General features: G+C 37.5%; 1 protein-coding gene across 1 annotated transcript; it reads left to right on the plus strand.

The window, feature by feature from the left end:
• The first annotated feature begins 7,864 nt into the window (after positions 1-7,864).
• syf2 (SYF2 pre-mRNA-splicing factor) lies at positions 7,865-15,853 on the plus strand. The gene is made up of 7 exons (XM_086095633.1): positions 7,865-7,940; positions 8,233-8,331; positions 8,780-8,905; positions 11,594-11,711; positions 12,458-12,548; positions 13,117-13,215; positions 15,505-15,853. Exons 1-7 carry the CDS (start codon positions 7,923-7,925, stop codon positions 15,668-15,670), a joined length of 717 nt encoding a protein of 238 aa, XP_085951759.1. The 5' UTR covers positions 7,865-7,922; the 3' UTR covers positions 15,671-15,853.
• The last annotated feature ends 1,906 nt before the right edge of the window (positions 15,854-17,759 follow it).

Below are 17,759 nucleotides of genomic sequence, written 5' to 3' on the forward strand. Positions count from 1 at the left end.
TCCTGCTGCCTATATAGGAGTTTATGTACATATAGGCTAAGCCTTAGCGGACAGATAAGCATCTTGTTCTTCTTCAAGCCACAAAGTAGTTGAGACTGAATCAACAGTGCGACTTCTGGTTCCAGCCAAGTTGTGCTCTCTATTTGGCCTCCTTTGCGTTAAGAACTGAATCATTTCTACATTTGAATTTGTCGACTAATGTCCACATACATTAATAAGCCATTGTGTCCAAAGTTGCTTTCTTTCATACTCTATGTCCACACTGTTGTGTTTCTAGTCTCTACTACTCAGCTGTCAAATTATTTATGGATCCCTAAATTGATTAGATGCCATACCAGTGACTATATTTATGTTTTATGAGTGTTTTATGTATTTATTTGAATTAATGCAACTGGCAGTAATTTGTCTGTAATGACATTGGATTTGTAAAAAGTTCAAACAGTTCAACCCTCACTGTGGACAAAAATATACCCAAAAAATATGTACAAGACAAAGAATAAAAACATATACAAGTTTGCTGTTCATGTGCCCTTGAGCAAGGCGCCACCACTGTCACTAGCTCAAGAGGCGCAATAATTCAGTCTGCACCATTTCACTCTGACATTTCTCCTTGCATGCCTGTGTGTGTGGGGGGGGGTTTGCGAGTGCGTGTGTGCGTGCGCGAGTGTACGTGTGTTGGGCAACAAAAATTATACAGCAGTGTGAAAGTTGAATTTCCACCTCGGGGATTAGAATCAGTACAATAAATAAATCAAATCAGTTGTAAGAATTTTTTCAGACTAGTAAAAAACAAAAACAGCAACAACAATTTGTGTATGGTTTGTCGTTGTTAATCTCAAATATTGTCACCAGTGGTTATTTGTGTGCCTGTGTAATGAAAATGAATGGATTAGATTAAATGTATTAATTCGATAAAAGTACATACCTTTGATATAGTATTATTCTATTAATGAGAAATATATTTTCCCTGATTATTAAATTATACTTAACATCATCCCGAGGGGATATGTCTCCATATGGAAAATGCTTGAATCTAAATGTTGGGCTTCACAACATATCTTTCTTAAAGGATATAGAAGATCTTTTCAATTCCTAAATAGCTCAGGAGGTAAACCGTACTAACCACAAAGAAAGGGCTCATTTAGCACCGAGGGGGTAGACAGTGGTGTTGTTGTTGACACTTGTTTAAGATATTTGGCACTGGCTTCCTCATCATCAGATTTAAAGTTGGAATGTAAGCACCTTGAAGTCAACATGAAAGGAGTCTGTATTTTTTACACCGAACAATTTGGTTCTCATCAGAGCAGAGTGTATGCTGGGAATAGATTTCACTTTTGTGTGTCTAATTTTTACCCACATTAATAATGAGCTTGTGATCTTTTTTCCCCGCAGTGAGTCAAATAAGGGACAATTTGTAGAAGACTGTTGTCTTACACAGCTGTTTGTCCTAGGGGGTTTCTCCGTTATTAACCTTCATCAACAGCGCATTGTTTGTTCAACTGAGAAATGTAGTATTGAAAAAGGAAATCATTTATCATTAAACTGTTGGGCTCTCCTCATGTGAAGTCTTGTGGGTATCATGGGGAATCGTTTTTTGTTAGTTTTTTAACTGCTCATTGCTTTCATCTTAACTGAGAGCCCAGATTGCTTTTGGCTGATGGAAACCAAGGAACGTTTGAATTTCGAGGATCAACAATGATTTGGAAAATTGCTTTTTTATTTGACGTTTTCATGGTATAATGTCAGAAAATATCAAGAAAAGGTCTCCCTCTTGTGGTTTATTTGGGGGTTGACATGCAGAAGCAGGCGGTTCTTATCCATTACAAGCAGTGGTCACTTCATTTGATACTGATGGACGTATTGGAGGAGTCGGTGGGTTGGTGATGTGGTCAAGGTAGTGTGCTACAGTACAGTACAGTACAGTACAGTACAGTAGTATATACTTTTACTAGTCTGACTTAAAGAAGATAACATTACAGACATATTTCATGTAATACAGTGCACAACTTCAAACTGCATGTCCACAATATTTTACTAGTACCTCTCTGTGTCAATATTAAATGACTGATATTATCTTTATAGTCAGTTTTATTATTATTATTATTACTATTATTATTATTATTCTTTCACAGGCTTTCATAGTGTACTCAAGTGTACAGTACTTCCCTCTCATAGTCCCACTTGGCCACCCACTTATTGGAATCATTCAAACTTTTTATTGCTGTCCTTTGAGTTTATATTGTTGTTGCACTTTTGTTTTGATCAGTAATTATGATCATAAAGTTGGTGGATCATTCCATTGGATGACAACTCAAGAGACATCAATGTGCCCGCAATGTACTAGCACTGTCCCTGTGGTTGCTGCTAGTGGAAAAGCCATAATGGCCTTTAATTGGAGGCTTAATTGTGTGCGGTGAAGCAAAAGCATTGGCTACAAAATGTGTGTGGTATTTGAGTGCATAGATAGGTGCATCTTCTGTGTAATAGTTGTACTTGATACACACCAAATTGACTTCTCCTGGCCTGTGACTAGTTCCTAAAGAAGCAAGGACCATCCCAAATTATAAATGTCATGATGTATAACATTAGCATCCATTTGCCAGCGTGAAAAGTAGTTAATTAGTGAGTCAAGATCACACATACATGGGCATTTGTGTTGACACAAAGATATGTTTGGTGTGAGGCTCTTTATAGAGATTCTTTTGCAAATAGCTCAGTGATCTGTGCCCTCTGGAAATGTAGTAACGCAACAGCAGCTCAGACATCAATAGGATGCATTTTGACTGTCGGGCTGACTGATAATGTGCTGTGAAGAATGGTTCCAGATGAAAATTTGTTTAATTACATATGACCGTGGAAGAGATGAATTTCCCCTTTCGAACAAATGTATTGCTGCAATATCATTAGGTTATTTCCAGAGCCATACAAGTACATTTTACTCAAAAAGACTATTTGGTCCCAGTCTAAACAGAGTCAAATTTACACTTTTTACATTACATTTACTCTGAATATTTTACTTTCTTCCAAGTGTAAATTGTATTCTGTTTACGAGTAATCAACTCTTGAGTAGTACTGATACCACTAGTACTTTTCATACACATTAAATTTCCACCCCCCAAACAAAGTGCAAGATCGATTTAAAGAAACACCTATTATTCCAATACAGTATATCATATATAATTGCATGAAATTAATGGCATTTTATGTTACTCTAATTTCTATTTACTGTTCAGAAAATTTCCACAAGTATTGGTACTTTTTCAACCCTTAATGACATTACGGCAAAAGACAATTAGCAGCTGTGATTGACTACCTGTTATCGAGAACACTTAGAGGTGTTATTATGTTGAGAAGACATCCAAAATGACATAATGGAATTACCTGAAAACCATTTTCTATTCAAACGGAACTTGTTATTTTCTGTATAGCTGTGTAATTATACATCATATTCTCAGGTTATGTTTTCATTTCTATTTGTTTGTATCGTAGTTAGCAGAATTAAATGGTGGCGCATGGAGCAATGAAAAACCCAATACAGCGTAACCTCAAAGGAGTATGAGCGCAATCTTTTCCAGGATGCTGGTCAACCTCAAAATTGCTCATATTTCAAATTAATTTTTCCATATCAGAAAGAATTGAAATTAAGATCAACTGTTCCAGGGTCAAACAGTCAGCATCACACATTTATCAATTGTGGAAACATGTTTTGAGGACCATTTTAATATTTTTAATTGCCATAGAAATATAAAAAGAAGTCAAACAAAAAAACAGCATATACCTGAATTCACAATTGGGAAGCTTTAACAAAGTAGCCCTTTTCCTCATCATGTATATATCAAACGTTTTTTCATGCTATGTGACTTGAGTGTGACTTGAGTGTGACATTTATTTATTTGTTTGTTTGTTTTAGGATTTTGTTATTCATGCTTACAGAAAGAGGCTGGTTATGGCAGGTCAATGTAGTCCTGTACCCTTTGAACTGCTGTGGTAACCAAAGTAGCTCGCTGCATTTCAAAACAATTTGAAAATGGAGATTTGTCAGAGCACAGTACACTTTTCCATTTTGTCTTAGGCTTAGAGAAGCTGGCAGCATTTCTGGAAGCAGTTGAGCTATTTTCACTTTGCCTTCTAGAATCTCAACTGCAACAATCAACGCTGTCCACTCGACAAGACTTTTCCAAAGTGTTGATGAACTCCAGTTGTAGCTTCACTTTTCTAATGTCCATTTTGTGGCTTACTGCCACATGAGTGAAGTTCAAGATTATTCAATGTATTGTAGCTGTAGAGTGGACAAACTGTAGTTTGGAAAACGTTTGCCAATTCAACATTATTATTTTTTCTGCTGTACTGTGCTGTTATGAATATTTTATATAAAATACAAATAATTAGCAATCATAATTTGTATTACTATTTATGTTGTATTAGTGCAGCACATTACCCTAGCGGTTAGCACGTCTGCTTCACAGCAGCCCTGAGTGTAGAAAATAAATTCAAGGCTGTCGTTTGGAAGATGACGGGGCAAGGAGAAAGATGAAACAAATCAAGTCGTCCCTGGTCTTGATCACGTTGGCACCATTGGGGAACATTTGGGCGAGATGGAAAACAAGACGCCATCTTTATGTTCCATTCATGTCTGCTGTGCCTCAGCACAAGTCTCCTGGACTCCCACACTCACTTTGACACATTCACACAAATGCACACTTGCAGCGCAGGCTGGAGCTTGTGGTTCCACTCCAGTGACAAGAGGCTGTAGTCAGGGTGGCGACGCTTCAGGAGTAGCTCCTCATCTTGGAGAATTATGTTTGCGTTGGCCTGGAATTAATAACTTTTCATTTAGTGCGGAAATGACAGGAATAGTAATTAAGGAAATGGAATGATTTTATTGGCCATGATGTTTATATTAACTTCCAGATGTGAAGCAGCTGCTTGTGCAGTAAGCGGCTTTATCCCCACCCCCCATGTACAATCTGGATAAACTTTTATTAAGAGTAACATAACAGCACCAATCAAATATGTTGCTGGGTGCAGATTAATATATAATAATATAAATAATGATTATGTAACATGAATTTCCAGCATTTAAACTAATATCGCATGCAGTCTGATTAACATGTGATGGCTATGAGGCCCCATGAAGTCTGTTCTGTATTCATGAATGTGTCCCTCAAGTGCAATTTATTTGCAGATATACTGTTACTCTATTTTAGGCGTGATTTGCTTGACTGGTAAAGTTAATATTGAAGAGTGGCTGTTCAGCAATTTTGGGTGGCCTCCCCAAGCATATGTGAGATCCATATCAGACTGCACTAAAGTTCACATAACACTAAACGGCAGTGACATTATGGCCAAATTCCTTATATTGCCTGGCACAGAGCCTTAATGCATTTAAAATGAATATAAAGCCACTCTCTGCCATAACGTTTGAAGTTTTTCTGATATGTTTAAGCTGACTGGCTCCCGTACAATATACTGTATGTGCTACATAAATTGTGCAAATGCGTGTGTACTGTATAACAAAAAATAATAATTGAACGTTACTGATAAGCATCTGGCCATTCTCAGGTGAAAAGGGAGGAACCCTAAGGGGATATTTCCTGTGTAAGCAAGCGAATGCTTGAAGTTGAAAAATATGACTGCATTACATTAGTAAAGACATTCAACAGTCAACGCAAACATTTCATGTCTGGATGTGTAAAATGATATATCGCCATGTTTTGCAACTCATGCTTTGAAATTTTATACAAAATTGAATGATGATAATTGCTGATTTGTCTGGTCACTTTCATCAAATCCTTTGGGAGGCAAAAGTTATTTTATCTTTTTCACAGCAATAGACAAACCGTGTCCATTACTGTAGCAAGAGATGGCTGCGATGTGCTTTGCATCTGGTTCCCAGTGAAAATGCATCACTCCATTAACAATGCCTCTGATCTCGAGGATGCTTTAATCTAAGACTATAAACTCAATTTAATTACATCCTGCAAAAGAGCTCTATTAGTGCAATGCAATCAAATAGGGATTGCATCCGTTTGGCAACTCAAATATGCTCAAATGGCTTTTGAAAGTGTTTACGTTTGTCAGTGCATCGACTCAGTCCATGAATATAATCCAAGGACATAATTGATATTTGTGCTTTTTATGGTCAAAACACATTTTCTTGCTAGGATAATTGAGAATAAGTTTTCCCTTTTCTAAATAGACTTTTTATTTAGCACGTGGCCGCATACTTGACCTTTCACGCATCACTGTACAACATTCAATAATACACTCTGTCTAGTCAGTGGAGTTGAAGTCAAGCACAAGCAGTATTTCTCAAATTGACTTAAAATTGGAAAAGTCAAGCAGATAACCCAGATGAAATTAGAACACATAAAGACATCATTGTAAAAATTAGAAAACACAAGATGAGTTTATTAATTTTACAGTATGTAAAACACTACATAATATGTGCACGTTTAAATGTTACTTTGTAATCAATCTCTACACAAAAAACAAGCCATATTGGGTCAGAAAGGGACTTTTTGTTTTATTTGTTTAACCCAAATTTGAGTTATGCATTCAACAAACATAAAAAAAGTTTAGTAAAGTGAATAACCCACAAAACAACCCAAAATATGTGTGCTGGAGCCGATACCAGCTGACTGGTCGAGGTGGAGTACGCCCAAGACTGGTCACCAGTCAATTGCATGGCTTTATAAACAAACAAACTCTTTTAATCATTATTTATTTTTCAGATTTTCATTTATTATAGCTACTCATTATTCAAGAGGAAATTCAATACGATGCTTGTGTTGTAACTAAATGAAATAGTTTTTTTTGGGGGGGGGGTAGGTTTCATGTATTTAACAAATCAAAATGAACCAGAGACATTGTAGATCATGTATAAAGTTTATCTGAGCAAGGAGGAAGTACTTTTACAGCCAGATTACGTCAATAGATACTGTAGACGGTGTGCCCCATTATGAACTGCTGGCCTACGGTGAAGCTGGCAGGGGCAAAGTCGTCAGTGATGTTCATGTGTGGATGCAACACAACCGAAAAGAACAAGGACAAGGTGTACCGTTGAAATAAGCTGCTTGCCGAACGGCACTGACCGATAGGTCTGTGCATGTGCATGCTAAGTTACCGTTGACTCTGCACATGCACTTTAGTTACCGTTGGTTCTGCTTAATTACTGTTAGCTCCTCTCAACAGGCTGTTGCATCGAGTTAGGCTGTGTTTCTTAAAATACTTACCCATTGTGTTTGTTTTTATTTATCCAACATTTGACAATTATATGACATGGTTAAAAAAAATAACTATTTGAATGTGAATGAAGGACTTCAGTTAATTTCATGCATTTAGTATGCCTTAACAGCTTTGAGCCACCTCGATCCCTTGGCCTTGACAAAATGGTGCTGAGCGCATGCACAGTGGTACTTTCAGCTAAACTCAGCAAATCAGCTCCCCTCGGTAGTACACAATGCACAATGTCATACAATTAAAACAAGGGAATTGGAAATAGCCTTTCACATGCAAAAATATTTTGGGGACTTTCTTCAAATGTGATTTATTGATAGCACACGTTTTAGCACCGACAAAGAAAGCAAACCTTATGAAAATTGGTGATGAAATGAGTGATGAAATGAGTTCCACCTTATTTTCAATGTCCATGTATTGCCTTTGATGGGAAAGTCGCCCCTGCCAACATGGTCGCCATGTAGGCAAGGGCGGTTAGCCGGCTGCGACAGCGCGCTGACGTTTTTTTTTTGTTTTTTTAATGTATGTTTTTATTTTTACAAACATTAGTGAAAACAGAAAAGCGCGCTGGCATTTCTGACCGGTGTTCATATCTATGGAATAACGTAATATGTATTTTTTTTTTAAATAAGTAAATAAGAAATTGCGCAACGTCCGCTCTACAACTTCCGGTCTTCTTCGTAATGGCGTCCGGCGGTGAGGTTTGTGTTTTTCTCTTTATTTTAATGGAAGTTCAGTTTCATTTCTCATACCAGATAGTGCTTGTACTACTAACGATGGGTTTCTGTAATGATACTGTATCCATTTTATGACATTATGTGTACGTACTTTGTAATCATTGTAACCGTTTGGAGTTGTGGCGACGTTGCTATGCTAATGTCTTGTGAGCTAACGTCAAAATCCACAAGACGGGTTACGTTTTTAAATGATCTACAATTTAATGACTTACTATGGAGTTATTTGGTTTATTAACTGTAATGTCGTGACTTCCAGGAAAAGAGTGCACCTACCGAGCGGGAGCTGACGGAAACCTTGGCGTCTTCAAAGAGAGAGGACAGACTACGAAAGTTCCGCGAGTTACATTTTAAACGGGTAGGACTACATTTTTATATTCATTATTTCAGTTTATCACTAAATAGCTATTGTGTCTCGGTTGGTAAGCTTGACGATAATTTAAAATGCCTGTCTGATGTTTAACAAACAAACCAGATGTATGTGATTATTGCTGTACAGTCTTTTTTTGTTATTTATTTCTAACCTACCCTCGAAGCCTAAAATCTTGAAAATCTAAGTAAGAAACCGGACTTGTACACCAGAGAATGATATCACAACACACTACAGGGAGTGGGTCTTAATTTACATTTAATGATCAGCATTGTTAGAACTCAACAGGGAACATGACCTATACAGACCAAGAGACATATTTTCAGTATGCCAAGTTTAGAAAAATTTAGTTTGACCTGGCTCACCATCTCAGGGACCTTAGTGCGAAACATGCATTTTATTACTATACTGTAGTATTCTGTATCCTCATCCACAGAATGAAGCACGCAAGCTCAATCACCAGGAAGTTGTTGAGGAGGATAAGAGGTTGAAGCTTCCCTCAAACTGGGAGGCTAAAAAAGCTAGACTGGAGTGGGAACTTAATGAAAATGAGAAGAAAAAGGTATGTAACACATTTCTCCCATGGGCCTATAAAAGTCTAAATACAGTCAGATCCATAAATATTTCAACTCGAATCCGTTGTTACGGTGTATAGAAATGAAATGAACAAAGTGTGCTTGACTTCATTCAGACTTTTACCTTTAATTTTGGTGTATTTAGCGCTGTATTTCAGTATTTGAATACTCGACTGAAAATTTGAGTATTCGGATAAAATATATTTTTACTTTGATAAAGAGTAATTTTAAGTACACAACAAAAAATAAGACATTTTCACTTGATAATAAAAAACAATTGGTTTCCTTTTTCCCTTTTTTTTTTTTTTTAAATCAACAGTTTATTTTTCCAGATTGTACACTTACATTATATGGCAGGGCAGTGTTTGAGCATTTTTGTATTTGGACCAGTTGACCAGTAATAAGGCAAAATAAGGCATTTTATTCCTTCACGTTACATCTTTTTTTTTTATATATATATATAATTTTAATATTTATAATGTTTTACTGTTTACAATTTCTTGCAGCCATTCGGCAGTTGTAAGCGAACCATTTTGTTTCACGTGACATGAATATTAGAGAATTGAACAATTTCAATGCAGCTTGTGACGAATCTACTGAGTGCAGACACAAAACACATTACTGGAGTGACACATCGGGAGCCAGTTGAAACGTAACACGTCAGCCTTCACGTCACACTAAAATAACATTCACGGCCAACCTACCCCGGCGGCGTGGGGGGAGTTGCGTACCTGGCGGCTGTCGGGACAGGTTCCAAGGCGGCCTCTTGGCCGAGCTGTCCTCACCCGCTCGCTGCCGGCGCAGCACTAGAGTCTTAAATAAACAAGTATTCAAGGCGGGGAAAACGCCCTCAATGATTTTTCATACTTGAGGTACTCGATTTACTTGAGTACTCGTTTCAGCCCTCGGTGTATGTACAGCCAAATCAGGTGAACATTGTAGAGATGACAATTTCTTTTGTATCTGTGAAATCTTCAACTTGGGGCATTTTCCCTTCAGTTTTGTCTTCAGCAATGCTCACTCAGCATGCTTAATTGGATTCAGGTCAGGTGATTGGCTTTGCCATTGCATAGCATTCCATTTTTGTAACTTAAAAAAACAAATATTGTGTATGCTTTCGATTACTGTCCATCTGCACTGTACAGTGCCGTCCAATGAGTTATGAAGCATTTGGCTGAATATGAGCCAATAATATTGGCCAAAACACTTGAGAATTCATCCTGATGCTTTTGTCAGCAATCAGATCATCAAAAACTGCAAGAGAGACAGCTCCATTGGCAGTCATGCATGCCAATGTCATGACACTACCACTAAGCTTCACCGATGAAGAACACTTTATGAATCCCACAGTAGGAAAATTCACTTGTTACAGTAAGCAATAATAGACAATATTATGAAAAGAATAAGTTTCATCAGGTGATGCGAGAAAATAGTTATTTACAAATTCATTCATTCATTGTTCATTTATTTCAGGCAGCAATCAAAATCAACAATTTATCAATTTCCCCAGACAATACTCAACTAAACCTAGCCTGAAAAGGAGTGGGAGGAAGAAAAACTTATTAAAGTCCCAATCTCATTAATATCAAACTTTGAAAACAAATGTAGCTACTTTCCTGCAAGCTTGCAGTAACCAACAGCGGTTTCCATGAACACTGGAAAAACAGGTGTGTCTACAAACAGAATTAAAACAATGTGTTAATTAACTAACATGACATCAAAAGCTCATACCAGCAATGGTAATGAAAACTAACAATACCAGCTTGACTAGGAGACGAACCAGAAACAAAACAAAAGCACAAACAGCACATATCAATAGTTCTAAGACAAAAATATACCAACAATGGTATTGGATAATATACCTGCAATAATAAAAAAGCAGCAAGCTTACACTATCACAATAAGATGGAAGATTGATGTAAGTTTAACATGCACTCTCCAAATACCATATTTTTATACAACAGATTGAATCTGTGGATGTTTTGGCATTGCTTGTGTTATACCACTAAGCTGTTCCAAAGTTTCACCCCACGCACAGACACACAAATGCATTTTTTCTAAATCAACAAAGATACCAACTGCAATTTTTTTCTGTTCCAGTGCATTTCTAATTTATTCTATTGCAAATAACATCAAGTTGGAGATTAAACATAAACTGTCTATGAATGTTGCCATTAAGGCGTACTCTGGTTTCCTCTCACATTCCAAAAGCATGCATGGTTGATTAATTGAAGGCTCTAAATTGTCCGTCAGTGTAAATGGTTGTTTGTTTAATTGTGCCCGGTGATTGGCTGGCAACCAGTTCAGGTTGTTCCCTGCTTCTTGCCCAAAGAGAGCTGTGATTGGCTCCAGCATGCCTGTGGCCCTAGTGAGGATAAGCTGCTCATAAAATGTATGTATGTATGTTACCATCACATTTTGGTAACAATCCATACACTGATGACAATTATGAATAATACAATTATATCCATCTTGCTGCAGTGCGCTGTGAAAGATGATGAATGTTGACTTGGCGTAAAGGAGACATCATTTTTTGGGTGTTTGATCATATTAACCCACACCAAAGATTAAAGATTTTCTTCTAAACATAATTTTTTTTTCTATTAACCTACATTTAGGCTGTTTTTCTTATTAGTAATTGAATTTGCTTCTTTTGTTGTTGTTGTTTTTATAAGGAATGTGCAGCCAAAGGTGAAGACTACCATAGAGTGAAACTCCTTGATATCACGGCTGGTGATGCAGAGCGGTGGGAGAGAAAGAAAAAGAAGAAGAATCCTGACACGGGATTTGCAGGTTGGGTATAAGATTGATTTAAAACCTTTAAAAAAAATTGATGGTCTTTGTTCCTTTATCAGATATTCAAGGGATAGTGAAATACTATTGGGAAGTAGTTCTCAAACCACATGACAAACTAATTTGCAGCCAGGAACATTTGACTTAACTGGAAAAAAATATATACAGTCTGTCAACAATGTACGACCATGTGCAGAATCTTAATGGAACTATTTCTCAAAAATGCAAAGTTTTAAAACCAGCATACAAAGTGTAAACTTTTGTATATGTAATTCTGTATTGGGCAGTACCCTGATACAGACAAAGCGGTGATGTCATCGCCTGGTTTACTGCTGAATGGGGAGCAGTTTATTTGTGTCTGGATGTGCAGCAGTGAGTCAGCAGCAACTGTTTGATGTAAATATGGACACAGCAATATTACCACCATGTTGAATATTAGCAACCATAAACTGGGACTAAGTGTAAATCCTGCAAATAGAATGTAAAAATTCCAGCAAACCCAAATCTCTCTAAAATGATTGATTGTACTGAGTAAAAATCACTTTGTATTGTCAAGATAGGCAGTTGGATCCTTGTGGACTTTTAATCAACCAGGTACACATGACACGAGCTGTACTGCACACTTAAAGTTATGACTAAATGATCTTGAGTCTCTTAATCCCCTGAGAAGGCTTTCGCCTGTCAAGTATGGTGACTACCATATTTCTATTTCTTGAGAACTCACGTAAATGTTGCATCCAATCCAGGTTATGCTGAGGCCCAATTTCGGCAGTATCAGAGGCTCAGCAAGCAGATCAGACCAGACATGCAAAACTATGAGAAACAGCGGGAAGAATGGTGAGTAAATGTCCAATATTTGGATTTGTTTAGTAAATATTCTAGTTGTGTCATGGAGTGGTAGATATACATTGAGGGAACATGACCTCTGGCCATTCTTGATTTTGGTTTCGCTGATGAAAAGACACAAGAATGATATATGATCTGCTATTATGACCATATCTAGTCAAACATAATCAATCCTAAGGATTTTGCTTGGCTTAATCGTCTTAGCATTCATCGCATCACATGTGGACAAAGTACATCTTATGCATGAATGACTGTACCCAGTTTTGCCCGGGGATAGTTTCATCCAAACGCTACACTGTCATTTAAAGAATTTAAACTCTGAATCTCTGGCAAACACACGAAGGTCAAGGAAGCGCCCGCAGGGCTGTCTTTGTTTGAAACCTTGTCGCATGCACAACCGTGAAGGATGCACCGACACATTTTGCCCCGAGCCACACTATCGTCTTTCAGGGAAATGACCAAGATCACAATGGCGGTATAGAGAAGCCAGTTGAAGTATGCTAAAATGCAGATTAGCTGTGGCTCTGGATTTATAATTTGTTTGGCACATCCCCCGCAGCGGTGAGGACTTCCACCCCACATCCAATAGTTTGATCCACGGCACCCACGTCCCTTCCGAAGAGGGCATCGACCGCATGGTGGAAGATGTCGAGAAACAGTAAGTCAAAAGATGATCATCATTTTTAACTTTTAATTAACACCCCACCATACAAAGAACATTTTGTCTTCTTGTGTCTTATACAATCAACCGATTTGCTGGTATCCACACTCAAAAAGATTATTATCTACATAGTAATTTTGATAGATTGGTATTTCTCGTATTAAGATGTATTTTTTGTGAAAAGGTAATGGATAAGTTCTCTTACCTTGCTAACAGTTTTGGCTGTCATGATTTTCACTGCTCACCAAGAACAGGGATGTGATTTGTCCGCTAATTCGCGGAATTCCGCTTTTTTTATCTCCAAAAATAAAATGTTAAAATTTTTTAAGTGGTAAAAAATCCGATTTCGTCTCAACAGCGTTCCATTTTAGTGTTTCCGTAACTGAAATGAAACTGATCTTGCGATTGGCTGAAGTCTCCGTGTTGACCAATAAACGCGCTTGTTATAAAGGCATAGTTGTATGCCATTGTTTGTTGACCAATAAACGCGCTTGTTATAAAGGCATAGGAGTATGCCATTGTTCATTTCTCAGACGTTTTTGCCGGGTGTTTAAAGAAATGTCCGTGATCGAACGCAAAGATGCTCCGCGAGTTAAGGAAATTGACAAGATCGTAAAAAACAAGTTTCGATGGGACTGGTTAGAGAAGGATATACAAATGTTGGAAAGAAGACTGTGACGAATTTGTTCAGTGACTTTATTCGGAAGATCGATCGTGCCGGGAAAGCGCTTTGCATTTGGTGCCGTGATACCATTGACTATGGTGGGAGAGGTTTCAAAGCTCTTGAAAGTCACGCAAAGAGCAAAAAACACGTGAAAGAACTCCAGTCAAGAACAACAAATTATTCCATCGCTGGAAGTTTCGGTGCCCAAACGAAAACTCCAAAACTTTAGGGCCCCCATCCCTTATTGACATCACAATTGGAAGCGGTAATCGAGAGACGTGATCCACCCCAACAACCTGTACCAGTTGCTGATAGTCGTGAATTTTGAGGTCGGTGGTAAACGTTTCAAATTAATCGAAATCAAATTTTCGAAAATATTATAACGTAATAAAAATGGTCATAAATATTTAACATGGTTAATCATTGACACAAACTCAAATGAATGCTGCATGTTTGCACTTTTCAGGTTTCAATATGTTGACTGTCTTGATGTATGCAGTTACAGAGAGATCTTAGTTAATCATGCATTCGACGAATGCATGATTGTGTTTTTACCAGAGCTTGCTGCATGAGGTATTTTATGTTTTTGTTATGTATTAAATTAAGAATGATTGATTAAATGATTTATTGCATGGTAAATATATATGATGATATTCTCAGTGATAGTTTTTAAAAGCAAAGGCAGTCCAATGTTTTTGAATGTGACTGATTTTGAGTTGACTAAAACTGCAATTTTATATGGGATAGTTCAATATACATTGAAAATTTATGCTGTTGTTTTGTCTATTTCTTTGTCATCTGAGTGCATTGAAAGTACTTAAAAATACGGAAAACCCATGAGCTCTGGACCTAGCTGAGTGCCCGCGGCCCCCAGACCCCCGGCTAAATTTTCAGATAATTTCACTTTGGTCAAATCACATCCCTGCAAGAACCATGACGGCCCATGAGTGGAGTCATCCCAAAACAGAGAAACTAACGCAATTAAAAAAATATATTTTGTAGTCGCGCTATCAAAAGTGTTGTTTTTTTTTTCCTTTTTTGGGTGTCTTAATTTGGTACAAATTCCCATATGGTTGCATATGGCTCCAACAGCGCGGACCCACGAATATCGATCACACGGCAATACACGAGCCTGAGGATGAAACCTTTCAGTTCTTTCAATCATATGTCAGTGGCTGTTTACTTTGGTTAGCCACATGCCCAAGCGCAAAACACTGCTGCTGCCCTTTTCAAATCTTTTCAGATTGATCAGATTATAGTGCCACAAAATTCCGTTGGGACTTTTTTTTAAATGTTTGTTTTGGTCACGCAACCATGCACAACTGCTGTGCTGGCCAAATAAATGTAACAAGGGAGGCCTGTAAGAATGTTTGATAAACATTCAACAAATTGGGTATAGGACTGTTAGGAGGGTGTTGACGCATTATATAAATTAGATTTGATCTGAAACGATAAACACCTCATGCAAGCAGCAGATAGGAGTTTCCAGTAAAACTTCTGAAGTGAGGTTCAGGGAGGTTTGCCTGATTCAGTTAGTTCGCTGAACACCCTGTTTACCGTTGTAACTCTTCGGACAGCGATTTGTGGAATCAACCACTAACCTGCTCTTTTCTGTGGTGCAGGATTGAAAAGCGGGCCAAATATAGCAGACGAAGGGCCTACAACGACGACGCAGACATTGATTACATTAACGAGAGGAACGCCAAGTTCAACAAGAAAGCTGAACGCTTCTATGGCAAATACACAGCAGAGATCAAGCAGAACCTGGAGAGGGGCACTGCTGTTTAAGATACCTTTGAGTCATCATTACGAGAAAATTAACAGTGTGTTGCTAGTCTTTTTATATACGTTGTGCATCGTTTAGCTTATGATGTATCCGCTAAATGTAATGTTTGTGCAGTTTAAGAATACCCTTTGCAGTATTCTCACACTTCTTTTTAAATAAACCACTTTAAGTGATCCTTCAATCGAGAGCACGAGTTGGGTGTTTTTTTTGTGTGTGTGTGTGTTTGTGTGCGTGGTCTCATGACAGCGGCATTTCGAGCGTGAGAATTAACTACCATCAAGACACATCGGACCTTGGGGCTTGTTGGCTGGCAAATGTTATCTGACAAATGTGTTTGATGTAGGTGCACAGTGGTAAGAAGCAACAAGAGCGTAATTCAATTCATTATCATCCAGCACATCTCTGTCTGACCAACTTGCCTGAAGCAGCGACATGAGCAGGAGAGCCTTGTGACTGGTGAGATTAATGGCAGGCCATTCCCATGCCCTCCCCCAAAGCACTTCCCCCTACTCATCCAAGTATGATGATGGCACAGCGCCCTCTACAGGGGGCACACAGTTACCTGGAGATTATTTTATTATTCTCTTATTTGGTGGTTCTCAAACCATTTGAATTCCTTTTATTTTTTGCCACTAAGTAGGGATATTTCTACCCATGTATTTTTCCTAAACTTAATAATAATTTCACAATCCCGTTAGACAACAACCTTGTCTCAAAAAATCTGAAGGCCACATTTCCTTCATGTTTTAATAAATTTAAAACCACCCAACCGCCAAGATACTGGCCATATTATGTTTCAGCTATTTTAGCACATATTCATCACACAGAAAACAAATGTCATGATACAGTAAACAATGACACTGAAAATAGTGAATGTAACAAAAATTCATTAACATTTTTATTTGGGCTTTTATGTGCAACTTTTATGGCATATTACGTTTCTTAATTGAAGTACACCCCACTAGTACTGCACCCACGTTTGAAAACCACTCGTGAAATCTAGGGAGATTTCATTAGTCACCTAAATGACATGGGGAAGTCCATTAATGGCCCTATAGTTCAAACTTAAGATCCACTTTGCAACAAATGCATGTTGGCAACTTGGCATGCTGCTCTATTTAAATATCACTTTTGTCTTTTTCTTTTTTTTTAAGAAAGATGTATTTCAACTCAATGTGTCAGTCTGTGGAACAATCTGGATTGTAAAAATCTTCTATTTGTATTTTTTTTAATGGATATAAGCACAATTACTGCAAAAATATATATAGCATAAGGACACATATTTATTTTGAGTTATTTTGTAATATTGTAACACTGAAAGCGTCTTGACCGCTCGCTGTCATTCATTTTGTGTTTTTTTTAGTTAATCAGGGATAGACAAAACACGTTTTACTACTTTCTATCACTTTTACTTTACTTTGAATTGGAATATTGCTTTATATTGTCTTTGTCTTTTACAAAAGAATGAAATAAATCATTGATTATCTGAGCACTACTGAAATACCACTTTTTATCTGCCGAACAACAGTTAGTTCATCAGATGAGAAGTGATGGGTCACAAGGGAAGAAAAATAGAACATGAGGAAAAATGCCAAGTGTAAAATTACACGCAAAAACATGTTTGTCCATTGTACTGACGCAAACTGGTAATTGTGAGAAGATGGACATTTTGTGGACATGATCAAAAACTGCAATAACAATCAACGCTGAGTAAGTTAAACAGGCAGTACATGCCACAAAAAAATAATTGTCAAACATTTTTCAGCATCTGGAAAGTAGAAACAGGGTGGCTCATAAGTTTCCACGTTTTTGTTTTTTAAATGGCTCTTGTTTTTGTTTTATTCAAAAAGATTAAATTCATGTTTCCTATGTACAGAACTTGGGACATGTTTTTACTGAATACAGAATGTAACACCGTATGGTGGAAAACTTATTTTGAACGCTTGAATTAAATCCCCGCTTGCGGCTCCACATCTAACCTAAAGATAAGGTTTCCTCATAATGATTCTGAACCTCAACTAAACATTTCCTGTTGTAGCAGATCAGACCTACACAACGTTCAGGAGGACATTGGACTATACGTTATGATAC

The sequence above is a fragment of the Leptonotus elevatus genome, chromosome 14 (assembly GCF_054856555.1).
Source record: "Leptonotus elevatus isolate MCC_2025b chromosome 14, RoL_Lele_1.0, whole genome shotgun sequence".
NCBI classification, from domain to species: Eukaryota; Metazoa; Chordata; class Actinopteri; order Syngnathiformes; family Syngnathidae; genus Leptonotus; species Leptonotus elevatus.